This window comes from Mustela nivalis, assembly GCF_964662115.1.
Source record: "Mustela nivalis genome assembly, chromosome: 5".
NCBI lineage: Eukaryota > Metazoa > Chordata > Mammalia > Carnivora > Mustelidae > Mustela > Mustela nivalis.
The window spans coordinates 119,515,495-119,533,376 of record NC_139024.1 but is presented as its reverse complement, the minus strand read 5'-3'; the positions used below and the strand labels follow the sequence as shown (position 1 = coordinate 119,533,376).

The window sequence follows — 17,882 nt, the reverse complement described above, 5'->3', positions numbered from 1 at the left end:
CCCTGAGTTGTGTGGAGCTGGGGCTGGGCTGGGGTGGGGTGCTGTGTCCCTGCAGCTCCAGCCCTCCCTCCTCTGGGAAGGTCCTGGATAAAAGGTTACTAGATGGCAGGACTCCTGTCTTCCTTCATCTTTGCATGTGTGAGAATGAAGTGTCATAAGTACAACTTTTGTAGTCCAGTTCCTGGCACTTAGTAGGTACTCAATAAAATTTGGCTTTCTTCCCTCTGACTTTCTGCAAAATTCCACTATGTTCTCAGGCTTTAAGGAATCTCCCCATTGGGCAGAGATTGATGGTGGCAGTGGAGGGTGGACCTGGAGGATGATAATGGCCCTTGTCTGTTTTGTCTCACTTGAGATGGATTTTCCCAATATTCCTGAGTCTAAGTGGATATCAGCAGAATAGACCTTTGGGGATGATAATGTGGCATGTATTCAGGTATATGTAGAAGCCCCGGGTTTGCCCAGAGTTTAATATCTCAGACCAGACATCTGGGTGAAAACCAATCACTCCTATGCACCAATGGGTCCTTGCTTCATGAAAACAGAGTGGATCATTCAGAAAATTGAGAGTGAACACAGGTGTGTGGTTGTGGAACTCTAAGACATTGGTTTCCTCACTCATAGAATGAAGACAATAGTGACAACAACCTGGCAGAAGTAGGCCAGGGTGGCTCTCACCCAAACCGGTGTCTTATCTCCAGTCGCTTAACACAAGAACACCCAAGCACTGGGAGGGTTTGAGGGAGCAAACAAGGTGGTTGAGTCTGACATATTTCCAGCCTGCTGCTGCATATATGTTTGGGGTAGGAAGAACAAAGGAACAGGGAAGTTGGTGCAGTTGTTGCAACCACCCAGCGGCTGACTTATTTAGGTCAGAGTTAAATCTTCCTGTTTCTCAGTGGACTAAGGTGTTTTCCAAATTGAATAGAGAAGCCAACATGCTGCTGAGGTGACTTCTCTGCACATGAGCTCAGGCAAAATTTCCTCAGTGTTTGTTGTGTGCTGAACATATGACCAGGGCACACAGTGCCTCCCTTTGTGGATGCCACGAACATTCCACAGAAGATCACATGTCAGGGATGTGGAGGAGAACAGGGCATTATTAAACCCCAAGAAGCACATGTATGGAACTCAGATGGAGATGAGCAGGCTGGCGAAGGCCCCTCTGAGGAAGGTCGCTTTAGGTGAGACTGGAATGGTGACCAGTTTGGAGGACGACAGAGAACAGGAACATCCAGGGGATTGTGAGTTGGCCTGAGGCTGGGAAAGCTCCATGAACTGGAGGAATGCTGCCTGGCCAGGAGGGAACACTGGGAGCAGTGGAATGAGGTCAGAGAGGAAACTGGGGCCCAGGAGCCACAGACAAGAGGTTAAGCAGGGGGATCCCTGGAAGGGGTGAATCAGAGCTGATATAAGATGATTTGAGAGGTTATAACCTTGGATGGAAAATGAGCTTGAGAGGGCGAGGCTGGAGGAGGGCAGGGGATGCCCATGGGGAAGCAGGGACACGGTGTCTGGGTGAGGGAGAAGTGAGATTGGTGTGGAGCTATAAGGTAGCCATGGATATGGATTAGAGAAGTCTTGAACTTCCTGCTGGACTGGCAGCAGACTGGGTGTGAAAGTGGCATGTGTGGTAGAATGATCTTCCAGAGTCTGGCAGGCATAACTGGTGACCCCAGGTGTCCTTTACTGAGATGGGGAACTTCAGGAAGGGAGGGGCTGGAAAGGAAGCCCTAATGCTCCACAGCGTTCATTCAGAGACCACAGAATCTTCCTTTCCTGCTGCACACTGTGGCCTGGCGGGGAGGGGCTGAATGGTGTACCCAGGCCTTGTGTGATAGTACAGTATTAAGAAGCCACAGGGTGCTGTCCATTCAGCTGGGGCAGGGTCAGGGTCCTGGAGCTGCTCCTGGAAGATTCTGTGATGCTCAGGCTTAACCCCTCCATTGCCATGCTGTGGGGAGCACCTGGGTCATCTCCTGGTGAAGAAAAGCAAAGCAGCTGCACTGGGGGCTTTTCAAAGGCTCCTGCCACATAGCATTTACCAGCTGACAGCATTCACCAACAGACAGAATAGTTTTGGTAGTGAACAGAAAGTACAAGAAGCCACAGGCACAGGGCTTTTTAAATCTTGGCTGTACCACACACACTCCCTGCTTCTGGGCTAAAGCTAGCCAACCTACAGAGTAGCAGTTGTTCAACAAAGGATTATGGAGTCTGCATCTCTGTGTATCCCTCTGCAGAATGGGTCAGTGTATCCATACCTGTTCTGTTTCTGTGGCTCTGATCATGCCATTTCCTTCCTGATAACTAAGGTGCACCATCCAGAGTGACATGGTTTTGGTTACAGGTTTAAAGGTTCACAGACATTGGCTAGAGAGAGGATGACACAGGGAAACTAGTTATTGTCATCCCCCAGGTGAGACAGATAGTAACTCAGCCAAATTTGAGTCGCACAGGAGCTGAGAAGTCAGTGTTTGGTTGTCTGGTGGGGTTTGTCCTACAGAAGTGTCCTGGTGTACCATATCTACCAGGCCTGCAAGGGGCTGGCGGCAGTGGGATGAGCCCTCTTTGGGAACAGGTAGTGATTTGGGTCCTGTGAGCAGTGGAGTGAAGGCAGTTTTTAATGGAAGTAGCTGAGAGGTCTAGTTTTTAGTGCACATATAACTCAGTGGAAAAAAAAGACATGGGCAGGGCGCCTGGGTGGCTCAGTGGGCTGGGCCGCTGCCTTCGGCTCGGGTCATGATCTCGGGGTCCTGGGATCGAGTCCCACATTCGGCTCTCTGCTCAGCAGGGAGCCTGCTTCCCTCTCTCTCTCTCTCTGCCTGCCTCTCCATCTGCTTGTGATTTCTCTCTGTCAAATAAATAAATAAAATCTTTAAAAAAAAAAAAAAAAAAAGACATGGGCAAAAATAATAAATTTAGGAGTGGATGTAGGGATGTTCCAGATGTGGTGCAATGAGTAGGATGTTACCACTAGGCCACAGTAGTGCTCTTTGGTGAGCTTTCAGTCCTATCCTAAGAGGAGGCAGGTTAGAGCTGTGGTTATCAGAGTGTGGTCCCTGGAACATCAGTATCAGCTTCTCACCACCTCCTTAGAAATGCACATTCTTGGACCCACTCCAGACCTCCTGAACCAGGAGGTCTGGGGTAGAGCCCAGCAGTTTGTGTTTCATAAGCCTTCCCAGTGACTGGGATGCCTGTGTGAAGGTTGGAACCACTAAGTTAGAGAGTCCTTCATGGAAGGGCCTGGATTCAAGAACACAGGCTGCTGAGGAGACTCTTTGACACCATTGCTGTGTTTCAAAGCTGTAGGATAAAATTGTCCCATTAGGAGTTGCCACAGCTTATTCCCTCAGTCAGGGCCTCCCTCCTGACAGTGTGCTCCCTTCCCTGCCCTGCATCTTTGGATGAAGCACACTGTCAGGAGGGAGGCCCTGACTGAGGGACTAAGCGGTGACAGCTCCTAATGGGACAATTTTATCCTACAGCTTTGAAACACAGCACCAAAGCACTTCAATGCTTTTGCAATTGCCCAAGTGATCCCAAGCCCATTAAGGAAGACCCTCCCTGCTCTCTGATCCCCAACTCCTGCTTCTCTCCCCCTCATTCATTCTGCTCCAGCCAACACTGGCCTCCTCTGCTCCTTGAACACTGAGGCACACTGCCAGCTTTGTCTGGCTGCTCCTCACTGTGGAGAACCTCTTTCCAAGGGATCCAGACGGGCTCCTCCTACCTCCTTCATGTCTTTGTTCCCATCTCACTGCATACAGTGACCACTTTATGGAGCACTACTGCCTGCCCACTTGTCATCCTGCAGCCCTGACTGGCGCACCTGCTCTATGTCCTTGTCCCATGCTCTCCACTCCTCTAACAGACATAGATTGTATGGGGTTGTGGTATTTCGTACTCGCTGTCCTGCCAGAATGTAAGCTCTGTAAAGACAGAAACTCTCTGCTTCGTACATAGAATAGCACCTAACCTGTACTCAAATAAAAGTACGAGTAAAGCTAGAAAACAAAAATCCAATGAAGCCAGGAGGCAAAAAAATAAAGAGAAAATTATTTTCATACTATTCATAGTGAAATTCACATTTTTTACTTTATAAGACATAAACTCGTTAGAGAACTATCACACTCTCCTGGCTTATTTTGCAGTTCTGGGATTCTTCTTATGTGTTTAATTTCAAATAGCAGTCCTACATCTTTCCATGGATGTGGAGAATATGGAGCTGCAGTGGTTCCGCTCCAAGTTCTCAGAAGCAGTGTTCATCTATCAAAACCAGCGGGAGCAGAGAGAAGAGCAGATGGCTCAGTACAGAGGGCGACCCTCACTGGTGAAGGATTTCCTCACCCAGGGGGAGGCTGCATTGCGCATCCACAATGTCCAGGCTTTCGACAATGGGCTGTATACCTGCTTCTTCAGAATGGGAATCTTCCATGAAGAGGCTGGTTTGGAAGTGAAGGTGGCAGGTGGGCTGTTGACCTATATTTAGAGATCTGCATTATTGGAATTTGGAGCCACCTCAGGGTCTAAGTTAATAGCCCTCCATTTATACAAGAGGGAAAGGGGGGGATCTTTCACTCTTCATTTATTCAGTTTAAATATACAGAACTCCTGGTACATGGTAGCTATTGTTGTCTGCACCTGGATATCTCAGTGTAACAAGTAAAGGTCCCTGCCCTATATATAGACAATAAATAACCAAATATATTATAGACAATATTAGATGGTGGTGACTAGAGACTAAGCCAAATAAATATTTAGGGATGAGATTTCCAAGCAGAAGAATACCCATGTGAGTCGCCTGAGGGAGGAGTGTGGCTGGTGAGTCTGGGCAGAGAGAGAGGCCACATGGTTGGTGTGGTGGTGAATAGGACAGTGGTGAGAAGTGACTATCCGAAATATAGAGGTGTTCCAGGTCAAGGTGCACAGAGAAGGGATTTATCAGGAGAAGCCCATGAGTAATGCACACTTGAGCAGATGTTTGAATGAAGCAGACAGTGTTCTAAAATGACTTTCTGGTTGATGGATCTGTGTGGCACATACACAGCATGGTGATTGTGATTCTGAGCACTCAACCCAATTGTCCTGGGCCTGGACTGTGTACTCCCTGACAGGTGCAAATGGTGGGATTGAGGAGGAAGTGGATAGGAGTTTTGTTTGTGGGGTAGTGGGGGTGGTAATACCAGACCTTCAAAGGCTTCATGTGCTCTTATGCCATTTAGATGCAGGGCTGAGGGGATTTTAAACAGAGCAGTGGAGCGAGGTGTGAGCGCAGGTTTGCTTTGGCAGCTGTAATGGAAGGTGTATGGAAGGTGAGCAAGACTGGAGGTCTGGATGTAGTTATGGGGTGGAGAGAATGGTCTCCTGCATTCATGTAGGGGCAGTGTGGTGAGAAGGAAGCACTCCAGAGTCACAGAGTTTTGGAAAGTAGACTCAGCTGAGTGAGGAGATTTGGGGGCAAGGAGAGTTTGGAGGCATGGAGAGAAGGGACTTCAGGTACACACAGGTGTTTTTTTTTTTTTTTAATTGGTTATTTAGTTTGGTTAATATATTGATTTTATGTGCAAGATGCACGTTGCTGACATAATGCTGTGTAACACAAACATGGAAATCTCAGTGGCCTGTAACAACAAGCATGTATTTAATCTGGCATTCAGGGAGTTCAGCTCATCTGGGCTGTGTTTGGCTAATCTTAACAGGTCTTACTCATAAATCTTCAGTCATGTAGGGGAAATTTAATGAAAACTATAATCTTCCAACTCAGAATCTTGTCTCTAAGATAGTAGGAAGAAAGCTCCTTTTTATTATTAAATTAGTATTAAGTACAATGTGCTGTACATCACAGAGATTCTATCAAGAAATGCAAAGACAGAAGGAATCTCATATTTTCCATATGCAGACAGAACTCATTCCATACATGTCCTCAGGATCAACAGTTATGAGCCCTCAAGTAGGTGGACTTGCCAGCACTATTTGTCCTAGATGGGCACCTTATAGTTGCTTGGAAATTGGGTGAGCATTTAAGTTAGCTAATTGGCTTTATTCTGAGGATAACCAAATTCTCCTACCTTAAAAATAAAGAAAAATAATTCTACTATAGTTAACATAGAGTGTTATAGTCATTTCAGGTGTGGAATATAGTGATTCAACACTTTCACATCTACTCAGTGGAAACTTCAATAGAAATTCTGCAGGTCAGAATGGAATGGTGTGATACATTCAATGTGTTAAAAGGAAAAAAAATTTTGCAGTCAAGAATCCAGCAAGTGGATCATTCAGAATAGAAGGAGAGATTAAGAGTTTCTCAGACATATAAAAGTTAATGTTTTTTGGATTTTTTTTATTTGTTTTTGTTTTGTTTCTGTTTTTTGCCAATTCTCCATCATGATGACAGGTGGTGATTTTACACGTTGATCATGGTGCCCACTGAGGTTAGGCTCCTACCCCAGCAGAGAAGGGGTGGAGAGGGCTGCTGTTTTCCTTGGTGTGAACAGTCCAAAGTGAAGTTTCCCAGGTCCTTAAGAAACACATTCTTGGACCACAGAGCTGGCAAAAGGCCTATTTGTTTTTTTTTTTTTTTTTTAAGTAATTACATACATTTCAAGAGGAGAGAAAACACCCAGAACCACAAGTTTCCTCAAGTAAATGCTGTAAGAAAAGGATAGAAATGGGGCTTTGTTTCCCTATTTTCAACAGGACAATAAGCCTCTTACTTTTATTAATTTATTTTTATTTATTTATTTTTAAGCCTCTCATTTGTAATATATTTTGTACTGACAGCGGACATTGGCTGGGTTTGCTCAGCTGTTGTTGTCCAGCTGGCTATTTGTTGATCTAGGACAGCTTCAGCTGGAAAGGCTGTGCTAGCCTGAAGGTGTCTGTCCTGTGGCAGAGGAAAAGGCAATGACACAAGCAGTTTCCAACCTCTGCCAGAGTCACATTCCCTGAACTCTCAGTGGCTGAGTCAAGTCACAGGATGGAGCCCAGAAGTAGAGTGTGAAGGCATAACAATAGGTGGCAGAGGGCTGGCTGGATGTAAAGAAGTGTGAAAGATTTGGGGTATTTTCATCATTATCCTATCACAGATGGGGACAAACATGAATTAGTTCACAATTTGAATCTGGGGCATCTGTGAGGACTCCTGGCATAGCTAAACCAGGGATATGGATATTAGGGAGTGAGCTCAGGAGGTATGTAGGTTGGTGGAAGTGATGACCGAGTGGCAGTGGGTGTACCCACAGATGCCCTGGAGAGTGTGTGAATTGAGAAGAGCAGAGAAAAATGGGTCCTGGAACCAAATTCCTCCTTCTATCCCTCTGAGTGATGGAATTCTCACCCTCATGGTTGGGGAGCAGTACCTTCCCTCTGGGCCTGCCACAGGCCTCCATGTTCCTTCCTTCTGTTCTCCATGGCAGGGCCCCTTACATTAATCCTTGTAGGAACCACTCTCCCAACATGGCCCCAAAATGCAATGCTGCCCATGAAGTTGTGTACAGGAAGGTTCTGCTGGAATCTCTGGACTCTGGGTGGACTCCCTGTGCTCTCCAGCTTCTTTCTTCAGGTGTGGGCTCTGCCCCTCAAGTGCACATCACAGGGCCAGAGGAGGACGGGGTCCGAGTTGTGTGCATGGTCTCGGGGTGGTTCCCCAAACTGCAAGTTCAGTGGAGAGTTCTCAGTGGAGAGAAGTTCCTGATGTTCTCTGAGACCCAAGCCCAAGATGCCGAAGGGCTGTTCACCATAGAGACCACTCTTGTGGCGAGGGACAGCTCTTCAGAGAATGTGACCTGCTCAGTCCTCAACTCCATTCTAGGCCAGGAGAAGGCAATGGCCATTTTCATCCCACGTCAGTATTACTTCCCACTCCTATAAGTGTGGGATGGTCTGATTAAGGGTCTCTGTGTATGCTGGGCTGGGCCATCCAGGGCAGTGCCCTGATGGGGTGTCTGGCTGGGCACAGAACCCTTCTTCCCTCAGAGTTCTCCCTGGAAGCCAGCTTTAATGGTGATCCTGACTGTGCTGATGCTCCCAATCCTTGGGGCTGCCTTTTACATCATGAGAGAACATACTGCAAAGTACCAGGAAATGCAGGAATGGTAGAAACTGCACAAAGACAAGGAGGAGGACCAGCAGATAAAGGAGGAGGCACTGAAGGCCAGAGGTAAAGCAGGACAGGGCCAAGGCAGACAAGTGTGGAAGCTGGTGCAGAGGAGAAGTGGACAGTAGGGCCCTTGGCCAGGAGCAGGGTGCTGAGGAGGGCCAGAGAGGACAGGCAGGGCTGTGGGGGTTCAAGGGGCCTGGAGTTAGATCTTGAGTAATTTATGCTGTATGGAGACATACAGATGCTCTTGTGAGTTTTTCACGTGCAGTCTTTGCTGCTCTTAGTGATGAGAGTTTAAGAGTGTTTTTCACTTTTTTTCAGATGAACTCCAAGCAGGTCTTGGTATGTTGTGTCCTTTTCCCAGAAGTTTCTATCATGTTTGTAGGACACATTCTGGTTCTTAGCTCACCCATTTCCTGTGTTGCCTTTCAGACTGGAGGAAATCTGTTTACCTGGCCAGTGAGTGACTGCCCAGATGTCCTTGGGTCTCTTGCCCCCTAAGCCATAGTGTCCCCTCTTTGTTTCATGCAAAGAACGTGGACGCGACCCTGGTGCAGAAGTGGAAACTGGTGGGAAGCATAAATTACTCAATGGGCTTTCCCCATCTAGGCTATTGTTTTGCGCACGGTGCTTTGAAACCTGGAATGATGGTAGTCACTGGTGTCCGTCATGCATCTTGGGTTGATCTACCCAAGTCTTCAATGCAACTGGTTCTCAGTCAACTTGAATAGTCTAGAAAATTTAGAGAAACTATATAAATAAGTGGTGTCATTAAATTTAGAGTGTGATCCCTCCACATAACACCATCCTGGGAAAGTCTTTTCTCTCTAGTTCCAGGAGGTACTGATCACAAATTGTTGGGTAGAGGACAGGGCAGAGCTTCGGTGGGAATGTCATGGGATAAGTTGTCAGTGGTCCAGTGATATGCTTTCTGAGAATGTTTGGACACTTTTACCCTAGAGCTCACCTAACATCCCGGTCCTTATTTCATCTCCCCGTTTGTGTTCTTTCCCATATCTCTCTTTCCTGGAAATCATTGGATGTAATAATGATTTCTTACATTCATGGAAAAATATATAGTTTATTCCCTAAACCATTTTCATACATTGTATAATTTTTGACCTTTAAAGCAAATTGAAGGCAGATGGAACAAAAGTTTTGCGTGTTTTTTTTTCTTTCCATGTGAAATTTTCTTTATTTTGGGATGCAGTTGATATTAGGATTAATTTCAGAAAAATTCTGTGGATGAAATTTGTTAGTATTATGCATTCTCTTTTGGTAATCAAGAATGGTCAGACATAGTGTATTGTTCTTTGAAAGAATACTATTTTTTATTAAAAATTTATTTGAAATGCACACTTTGACTTATTGTTAAATCCCCTTCACTCCTTAAAAAAAGAAGAAACAGATTTATATGTTGACCATATTTATGCTGAGTACCTCACATACTGCTAACAACTATTTTAAACATGAAATTTCTTTAGAGGTTAAAATTCTTCTCCACTGTCCCCAGGAGTACTACGTGACTCTTTTTTTTTTTTTTTGTATTTTAATTTTTTATTTTTTTAATAAACATATATTTTTACCACAGGGGTACAGGTCTGTGAATCACCAGGTTTACACACTTCACAGCACTCACCCAAGCGCATACCCTCCCCAATGTCCATAATCCCACCCCCTTCTCCCAAACCCCCTCCCCCCAGCAACCCTCAGTTTGTTTTGTGAGATTAAGAGTCACTTATGGTTTGTTTCCCTCACAATCCCATCTTGTTTCATTTATTCTTTTCGTACCCACTTAAGCCCCCATGTTGCATCACCACTTCCTCATATCAGGGGGATCATATGATAGTTGTCTTTCTCTGCTTGACTTATTTCACTAAGCATGATACGCTCTAGTTCCATCCATGTTGTCGCAAATGGCAAGATTTCATTTCTTTTGATGGCTGCATAGTATTCCATTGTGTATATATACCACATCTTCTTGATCCATTCATCTGTTGATGGACATCTAGGTTCTTTCCATAGTTTGGCTATTGTGGACATTGCTGCTATAAACATTCGGGTGCACGTGCCCCTTTGGATCACTACGTTTGTATCTTTAGGGTAAATACCCAATAGTGCAATTGCTGGGTCATAGGGCAGTTCTATTTTCAACATTTTGAGGAACCTCCATGCTGTTTTCCAGAGTGGCTGCACCAGCTTGCATTCCCACCAACAGTGTAGGAGGGTTCCCCTTTCTCCGCATCCTCGCCAGCATCTGTCATTTCCTGACTTGTTGATTTTAGCCATTCTGACTGGTGTGAGGTGCTATCTCATTGTGGTTTTGATTTGTATTTCCCTGATGCCGAGTGATATGGAGCACTTTTTCATGTGTCTGTTGGCCATCTGGATGTCTTCTTTGCAGAAATGTCTGTTCATGTCCTCTGCCCATTTCTTGATTGGATTATTTGTTCTCTGGGTGTTGAGTTTGCTAAGTTCTTTATAGATTCTGGACACTAGTCCTTTATCTGATATGTCGTTTGCAAATATCTTCTCCCATTCTGTCAGTTGTCTTTTGATTTTGTTAACTGTTTCCTTTGCTGTGCAAAAGCTTTTGATCTTGATGAAATCCCAATAGTTCATTTTTGCCCTTGCTTCCCTTGCCTTTGGATGTTGTTCCTAGGAAGATGTTGCTGCGGCTGAGGTAGAAGAGGTTGCTGCCTGTGTTCTCCTCAAGGATTTGGATGGATTCCTTTCGCACATTGAGGTCCTTCATCCATTTTGAGTCTATTTTTGTGTGTGGTGTAAGGAAATGGTCCAATTTCATTTTTCTGCATGTGGCTGTCCAATTTTCCCAACACTATTTATTGAAGAGGCTGTCTTTTTTCCATTGGACATTCTTTCCTGCTTTGTCGAAGATGAGTTGACCATAGAGTTGAGGGTCTATTTCTGGGCTCTCTATTCTGTTCCATTGATCTATGTGTCTGTTTTTGTGCCAGTAGCATGCTGTCTTAATGACGACAGCTTTGTAATAGAGCTTGAAGTCCGGAATTGTGATGCCACCAACGTTGGCTTTCTTTTTCAATATCCCTTTGGCTATTCGAGGTCTTTTCTGGTTCCATATATATTTTAGAATTATTTGTTCCATTTCTTTGAAAAAGATGGATGGTATTTTGATAGGAATTGCATTAAATGTGTAGATTGCTTTAGGTAGCATAGACATTTTCACAATATTTATTCTTCCAATCCAGGAGCATGGAACATTTTTCCATTTCTTTGTGTCTTCCTCAATTTCTTTCATGAGTACTTTATAGTTTTCTGAGTATAGGTTCTGTGTCTCTTTGGTTAGGTTTATTCCTAGGTATCTTATGGCTTTGGGTGAAATTGTAAATGGGATTGACTCCTTAATTTCTCTTTCTTCTGTCTTGCTGTTGGTGTAGAGAAATGCAACTGATTTCTGTGCATTGATTTTATATCCTGACACATTACTGAATTCCTGTATAAGTTCTAGCAGTTTTGGAGTGGAGTCTTTTGGGTTTTCCACATATAGTATCATATCATCTGCGAAGAGTGATAATTTCACTTCTTCTTTGACGATTTGGATGCCTTTAATTTCCTTTTGTTGTCTGATTGCTGAGGCTAGGACCTCTAGTACTATGTTGAATAGCAGTGGTGATAATGGACATCCCTGTCGTGTTCCTGACCTTAGCGGAAAAGCTTTCAGTTTTTCTCTATTGAGAATGATATTTGCGGTGGGTTTTTCATAGATGGCTTTGATGATATTGAGGTATGTGCCCTCTATCCCTACACTTTGAAGAGTTTTGAACAGGAAGGGATGCTGTACATTGTCAAAAGCTTTTTTAGCATCTATTGAGAGTATCATATGGTTCTTGTTCTTTCTTTTATTGATGTGTTGTATCACATTGACTGATTTGCAGATGTTGAACCAACCTTGCAGCCCTGGAATAAATCCCACTTGGTCGTGGTGAATAATCCTTTTGATGTACTGTTGAATCCTATTGGCTAGTATTTTGTTGAGTATTTTCGCATCTGTATTCATCAAGGATATTGGTCTACAACTCTGTTTTTTGGTGGGATCCTTGTCTGGTTTTGGGATCAAGGTGATGCTGGCCTCATAAAAATGAGTTTGGAAGTTTTCCTTCCATTTCTATTTTTTGGAACAGTTTCAGGAGAATAGGAATTAGTTCTTCTTTAAATGTTTGGTAGAATTCCCCCGGGAAGCCGTCTGGCCCTGGGCTTCTGTTTGTTTGGAGATTTTTTTTTTAATATAATTTTTTATTTTTTATAAACAAATATTTTTATCCCCAGGGGTACAGGTCTGTGAATCACCAGGTTTACACACTTCACAGCACTCACCAAAACACATACCCTCCCCAATGTCCATAATACCACCCTCTTCTCCAAACCCCCTCCCCCCAGCAACCCTCAGTTTGTTTTGTGAGATTAAGAGTCACTTATGGTTTGTCTCCCTCCCAATCCCATCTTCTTTCATTTATTCTTCTCGTTCCCACTTAAGCCCCCATGTTGCATCACCACTTCCTCATATCCGGGGGATCATATGATAGTTGTCTTTCTCCGCTTGACTTATTTCACTAAGCATGATACGCTCTAGTTCCATCCATGTTGTCGCAAATGGCAAGATTTCATTTCTTTTGATGGCTGCATAGTATTCCATTGTGTATATATACCACATCTTCTTGATCCATTCATCTGTTGATGGACATCTAGGTTCTTTCCATAGTTTGGCTATTGTGGACATTGCTGCTATAAACATTCGGGTGCACGTGCCCCTTTGGATCACTACGTTTGTATCTTTAGGGTAAATACCCAATAGTGCAATTGCTGGGTCATAGGGCAGTTCTATTTTCAACATTTTGAGGAACCTCCATGCTGTTTTCCAGAGTGGCTGCACCAGCTTGCATTCCCACCAACAGTGTAGGAGGGTTCCCCTTTCTCCGCATCCTCGCCAGCATCTGTCATTTCCTGACTTGTTGATTTTAGCCATTCTGACTGGTGTGAGGTGCTATCTCATTGTGGTTTTGATTTGTATTTCCCTGATGCCGAGTGATATGGAGCACTTTTTCATGTGTCTGTTGGCCATCTGGATGTCTTCTTTGCAGAAATGTCTGTTCATGTCCTCTGCCCATTTCTTGATTGGATTATTTGTTCTCTGGGTGTTGAGTTTGCTAAGTTCTTTATAGATTCTGGACACGAGTCCTTTATCTGATATGTCGTTTGCAAATATCTTCTCCCATTCTGTCAGTTGTCTTTTGATTTTGTTAACTGTTTCCTTTGCTGTGCAAAAGCTTTTGATCTTGATGAAATCCCAATAGTTCATTTTTGCCCTTGCTTCCCTTGCCTTTGGATGTTGTTCCTAGGAAGATGTTGCTGCGGCTGAGGTAGAAGAGGTTGCTGCCTGTGTTCTCCTCAAGGATTTGGATGGATTCCTTTCGCACATTGAGGTCCTTCATCCATTTTGAGTCTATTTTTGTGTGTGGTGTAAGGAAATGGTCCAATTTCATTTTTCTGCATGTGGCTGTCCAATTTTCCCAACACTATTTATTGAAGAGGCTGTCTTTTTTCCATTGGACATTCTTTCCTGCTTTGTCGAAGATGAGTTGACCATAGAGTTGAGGGTCTATTTCTGGGCTCTCTATTCTGTTCCATTGATCTATGTGTCTGTTTTTGTGCCAGTAGCATGCTGTCTTAATGACGACAGCTTTGTAATAGAGCTTGAAGTCCGGAATTGTGATGCCACCAACGTTGGCTTTCTTTTTCAATATCCCTTTGGCTATTCGAGGTCTTTTCTGGTTCCATATATATTTTAGAATTATTTGTTCCATTTCTTTGAAAAAGATGGATGGTATTTTGATAGGAATTGCATTAAATGTGTAGATTGCTTTAGGTAGCATAGACATTTTCACAATATTTATTCTTCCAATCCAGGAGCATGGAACATTTTTCCATTTCTTTGTGTCTTCCTCAATTTCTTTCATGAGTACTTTATAGTTTTCTGAGTATAGGTTCTGTGTCTCTTTGGTTAGGTTTATTCCTAGGTATCTTATGGTTTTGGGTGCAATTGTAAATGGGATTGACTCCTTAATTTCTCTTTCTTCTGTCTTGCTGTTGGTGTAGAGAAATGCAACTGATTTCTGTGCATTGATTTTATATCCTGACACATTACTGAATTCCTGTATAAGTTCTAGCAGTTTTGGAGTGGAGTCTTTTGGGTTTTCCACATATAGTATCATATCATCTGCGAAGAGTGATAATTTCACTTCTTCTTTGACGATTTGGATGCCTTTAATTTCCTTTTGTTGTCTGATTGCTGAGGCTAGGACCTCTAGTACTATGTTGAATAGCAGTGGTGATAATGGACATCCCTGTCGTGTTCCTGACCTTAGCGGAAAAGCTTTCAGTTTTTCTCTATTGAGAATGATATTTGCGGTGGGTTTTTCATAGATGGCTTTGATGATATTGAGGTATGTGCCCTCTATCCCTACACTTTGAAGAGTTTTGAACAGGAAGGGATGCTGTACATTGTCAAAAGCTTTTTTAGCATCTATTGAGAGTATCATATGGTTCTTGTTCTTTCTTTTATTGATGTGTTGTATCACATTGACTGATTTGCAGATGTTGAACCAACCTTGCAGCCCTGGAATAAATCCCACTTGGTCGTGGTGAATAATCCTTTTGATGTACTGTTGAATCCTATTGGCTAGTATTTTGTTGAGTATTTTCGCATCTGTATTCATCAAGGATATTGGTCTACAACTCTGTTTTTTGGTGGGATCCTTGTCTGGTTTTGGGATCAAGGTGATGCTGGCCTCATAAAAATGAGTTTGGAAGTTTTCCTTCCATTTCTATTTTTTGGAACAGTTTCAGGAGAATAGGAATTAGTTCTTCTTTAAATGTTTGGTAGAATTCCCCCGGGAAGCCGTCTGGCCCTGGGCTTCTGTTTGTTTGGAGATTTTTTTTTTAATATAATTTTTTATTTTTTATAAACAAATATTTTTATCCCCAGGGGTACAGGTCTGTGAATCACCAGGTTTACACACTTCACAGCACTCACCAAAACACATACCCTCCCCAATGTCCATAATACCACCCTCTTCTCCAAACCCCCTCCCCCCAGCAACCCTCAGTTTGTTTTGTGAGATTAAGAGTCACTTATGGTTTGTCTCCCTCCCAATCCCATCTTCTTTCATTTATTCTTCTCGTTCCCACTTAAGCCCCCATGTTGCATCACCACTTCCTCATATCCGGGGGATCATATGATAGTTGTCTTTCTCCGCTTGACTTATTTCACTAAGCATGATACGCTCTAGTTCCATCCGTGTTGTCGCAAATGGCAAGATTTCATTTCTTTTGATGGCTGCATAGTATTCCATTGTGTATATATACCACATCTTCTTGATCCATTCATCTGTTGATGGACATCTAGGTTCTTTCCATAGTTTGGCTATTGTGGACATTGCTGCTATAAACATTCGGGTGCACGTGCCCCTTTGGATCACTACGTTTGTATCTTTAGGGTAAATACCCAATAGTGCAATTGCTGGGTCATAGGGCAGTTCTATTTTCAACATTTTGAGGAACCTCCATGCTGTTTTCCAGAGTGGCTGCACCAGCTTGCATTCCCACCAACAGTGTAGGAGGGTTCCCCTTTCTCCGCATCCTCGCCAGCATCTGTCATTTCCTGACTTGTTGATTTTAGCCATTCTGACTGGTGTGAGGTGCTATCTCATTGTGGTTTTGATTTGTATTTCCCTGATGCCGAGTGATATGGAGCACTTTTTCATGTGTCTGTTGGCCATCTGGATGTCTTCTTTGCAGAAATGTCTGTTCATGTCCTCTGCCCATTTCTTGATTGGATTATTTGTTCTCTGGGTGTTGAGTTTGCTAAGTTCTTTATAGATTCTGGACACGAGTCCTTTATCTGATATGTCGTTTGCAAATATCTTCTCCCATTCTGTCAGTTGTCTTTTGATTTTGTTAACTGTTTCCTTTGCTGTGCAAAAGCTTTTGATCTTGATGAAATCCCAATAGTTCATTTTTGCCCTTGCTTCCCTTGCCTTTGGCGTTGTTCCTAGGAAGATGTTGCTGCGGCTGAGGTCAAAGAGGTTGCTGCCTGTGTTCTCCTCAAGGATTTTGATGGATTCCTTTCGCACATTGAGGTCCTTCATCCATTTTGAGTCTATTTTCGTGTGTGGTGTAAGGAAATGGTCCAATTTCATTTTTCTGCATGTGGCTGTCCAATTTTCCCAGCACCATTTATTGAAGAGGCTATCGTTTTTCCATTGGATATTCTTTCCTGCTTTGTCGAAGATTAGTTGACCATAGATTTGAGGGTCTATTTCTGGGCTCTCTATTCTGTTCCATTGATCTATGGGTCTGTTTTTGTGCCAGTACCATGCTGTCTTGATGACGACAGCTTTGTAATAGAGCTTGAAGTCCGGGATTGTGATGCCACCAACGTTGGCTTTCTTTTTCAATATCCCTTTAGCTATTCGAGGTCTTTTCTGGTTCCATATAAATTTTAGAATTATTTGTTCCATTTCTTTGAAAACGATGGATGGTACTTTGATAGGAATTGCATTAAATGTGTAGATTGCTTTAGGTAACATAGACATTTTCACAATATTTATTCTTCCAATCCAGGAGCATGGAACATTTTTCCATTTCTTTGTGTCTTCCTCAATTTCTTTCATGAGTACTTTATAGTTTTCTGAGTATAGATTCTGTGTCTCTTTGGTTACGTTTATTCCTAGGTATCTTATGGTTTTGGGTGCAATTGTAAATGGGATTGACTCCTTAATTTCCCTTTCTTCTGTCTTGCTGTTGGTGTAGAGAAATGCAACTGATTTCTGTGCATTGATTTTATATCCTGACACATTACTGAATTCCTGTATAAGTTCTAGCAGTTTTGGAGTGGAGTCTTTTGGGTTTTCCACATATAGTATCATATCATCTGCGAAGAGTGGTAATTTCACTTCTTCTTTGACGATTTGGATGCCTTTAATTTCCTTTTGTTGTCTGATTGCTGAGGCTAGGACCTCTAGTACTATGTTGAATAGCAGTGGTGATAATGGACATCCCTGTCGTGTTCCTGACCTTAGCGGAAAAGCTTTCAGTTTTTCTCTATTGAGAATGATATTTGCGGTGGGTTTTTCATAGATGGCTTTGATGATATTGAGGTATGTGCCCTCTATCCCTACACTTTGAAGAGTTTTGAACAGGAAGGGATGCTGTACATTGTCAAAAGCTTTTTTAGCATCTATTGAGAGTATCATATGGTTCTTGTTCTTTCTTTTATTGATGTGTTGTATCACATTGACTGATTTGCAGATGTTGAACCAACCTTGCAGCCCTGGAATAAATCCCACTTGGTCGTGGTGAATAATCCTTTTGATGTACTGTTGAATCCTATTGGCTAGTATTTTGTTGAGTATTTTCGCATCTGTATTCATCAAGGATATTGGTCTACAACTCTGTTTTTTGGTGGGATCCTTGTCTGGTTTTGGGATCAAGGTGATGCTGGCCTCATAAAAATGAGTTTGGAAGTTTTCCTTCCATTTCTATTTTTTGGAACAGTTTCAGGAGAATAGGAATTAGTTCTTCTTTAAATGTTTGGTAGAATTCCCCCGGGAAGCCGTCTGGCCCTGGGCTTCTGTTTGTTTGGAGATTTTTTTTTTAATATAATTTTTTATTTTTTATAAACAAATATTTTTATCCCCAGGGGTACAGGTCTGTGAATCACCAGGTTTACACACTTCAC

At 43.1% G+C, this 17,882-nt stretch overlaps 2 protein-coding genes across 2 annotated transcripts in view; both read left to right on the top strand.

Moving 5' to 3' along the window:
- Nucleotides 1-17,882, top strand: part of LOC309865787 (endogenous retrovirus group K member 7 Env polyprotein-like) — a 1,143,634-nt gene that overhangs the window by 344,433 nt on the left and 781,319 nt on the right. The window lies entirely within an intron of this gene.
- On the top strand, nucleotides 1,043-8,621 carry LOC309865155 (butyrophilin-like protein 1; the record flags this gene model as incomplete). Its single annotated transcript, XM_082731355.1, has 6 exons — nucleotides 1,043-1,244; nucleotides 4,194-4,472; nucleotides 7,568-7,849; nucleotides 7,964-8,164; nucleotides 8,426-8,446; nucleotides 8,537-8,621. 4 exons carry the CDS (start codon nucleotides 1,043-1,045, stop codon nucleotides 8,101-8,103), a joined length of 903 nt encoding a protein of 300 aa, XP_082587481.1. The 3' UTR covers nucleotides 8,104-8,164; nucleotides 8,426-8,446; nucleotides 8,537-8,621.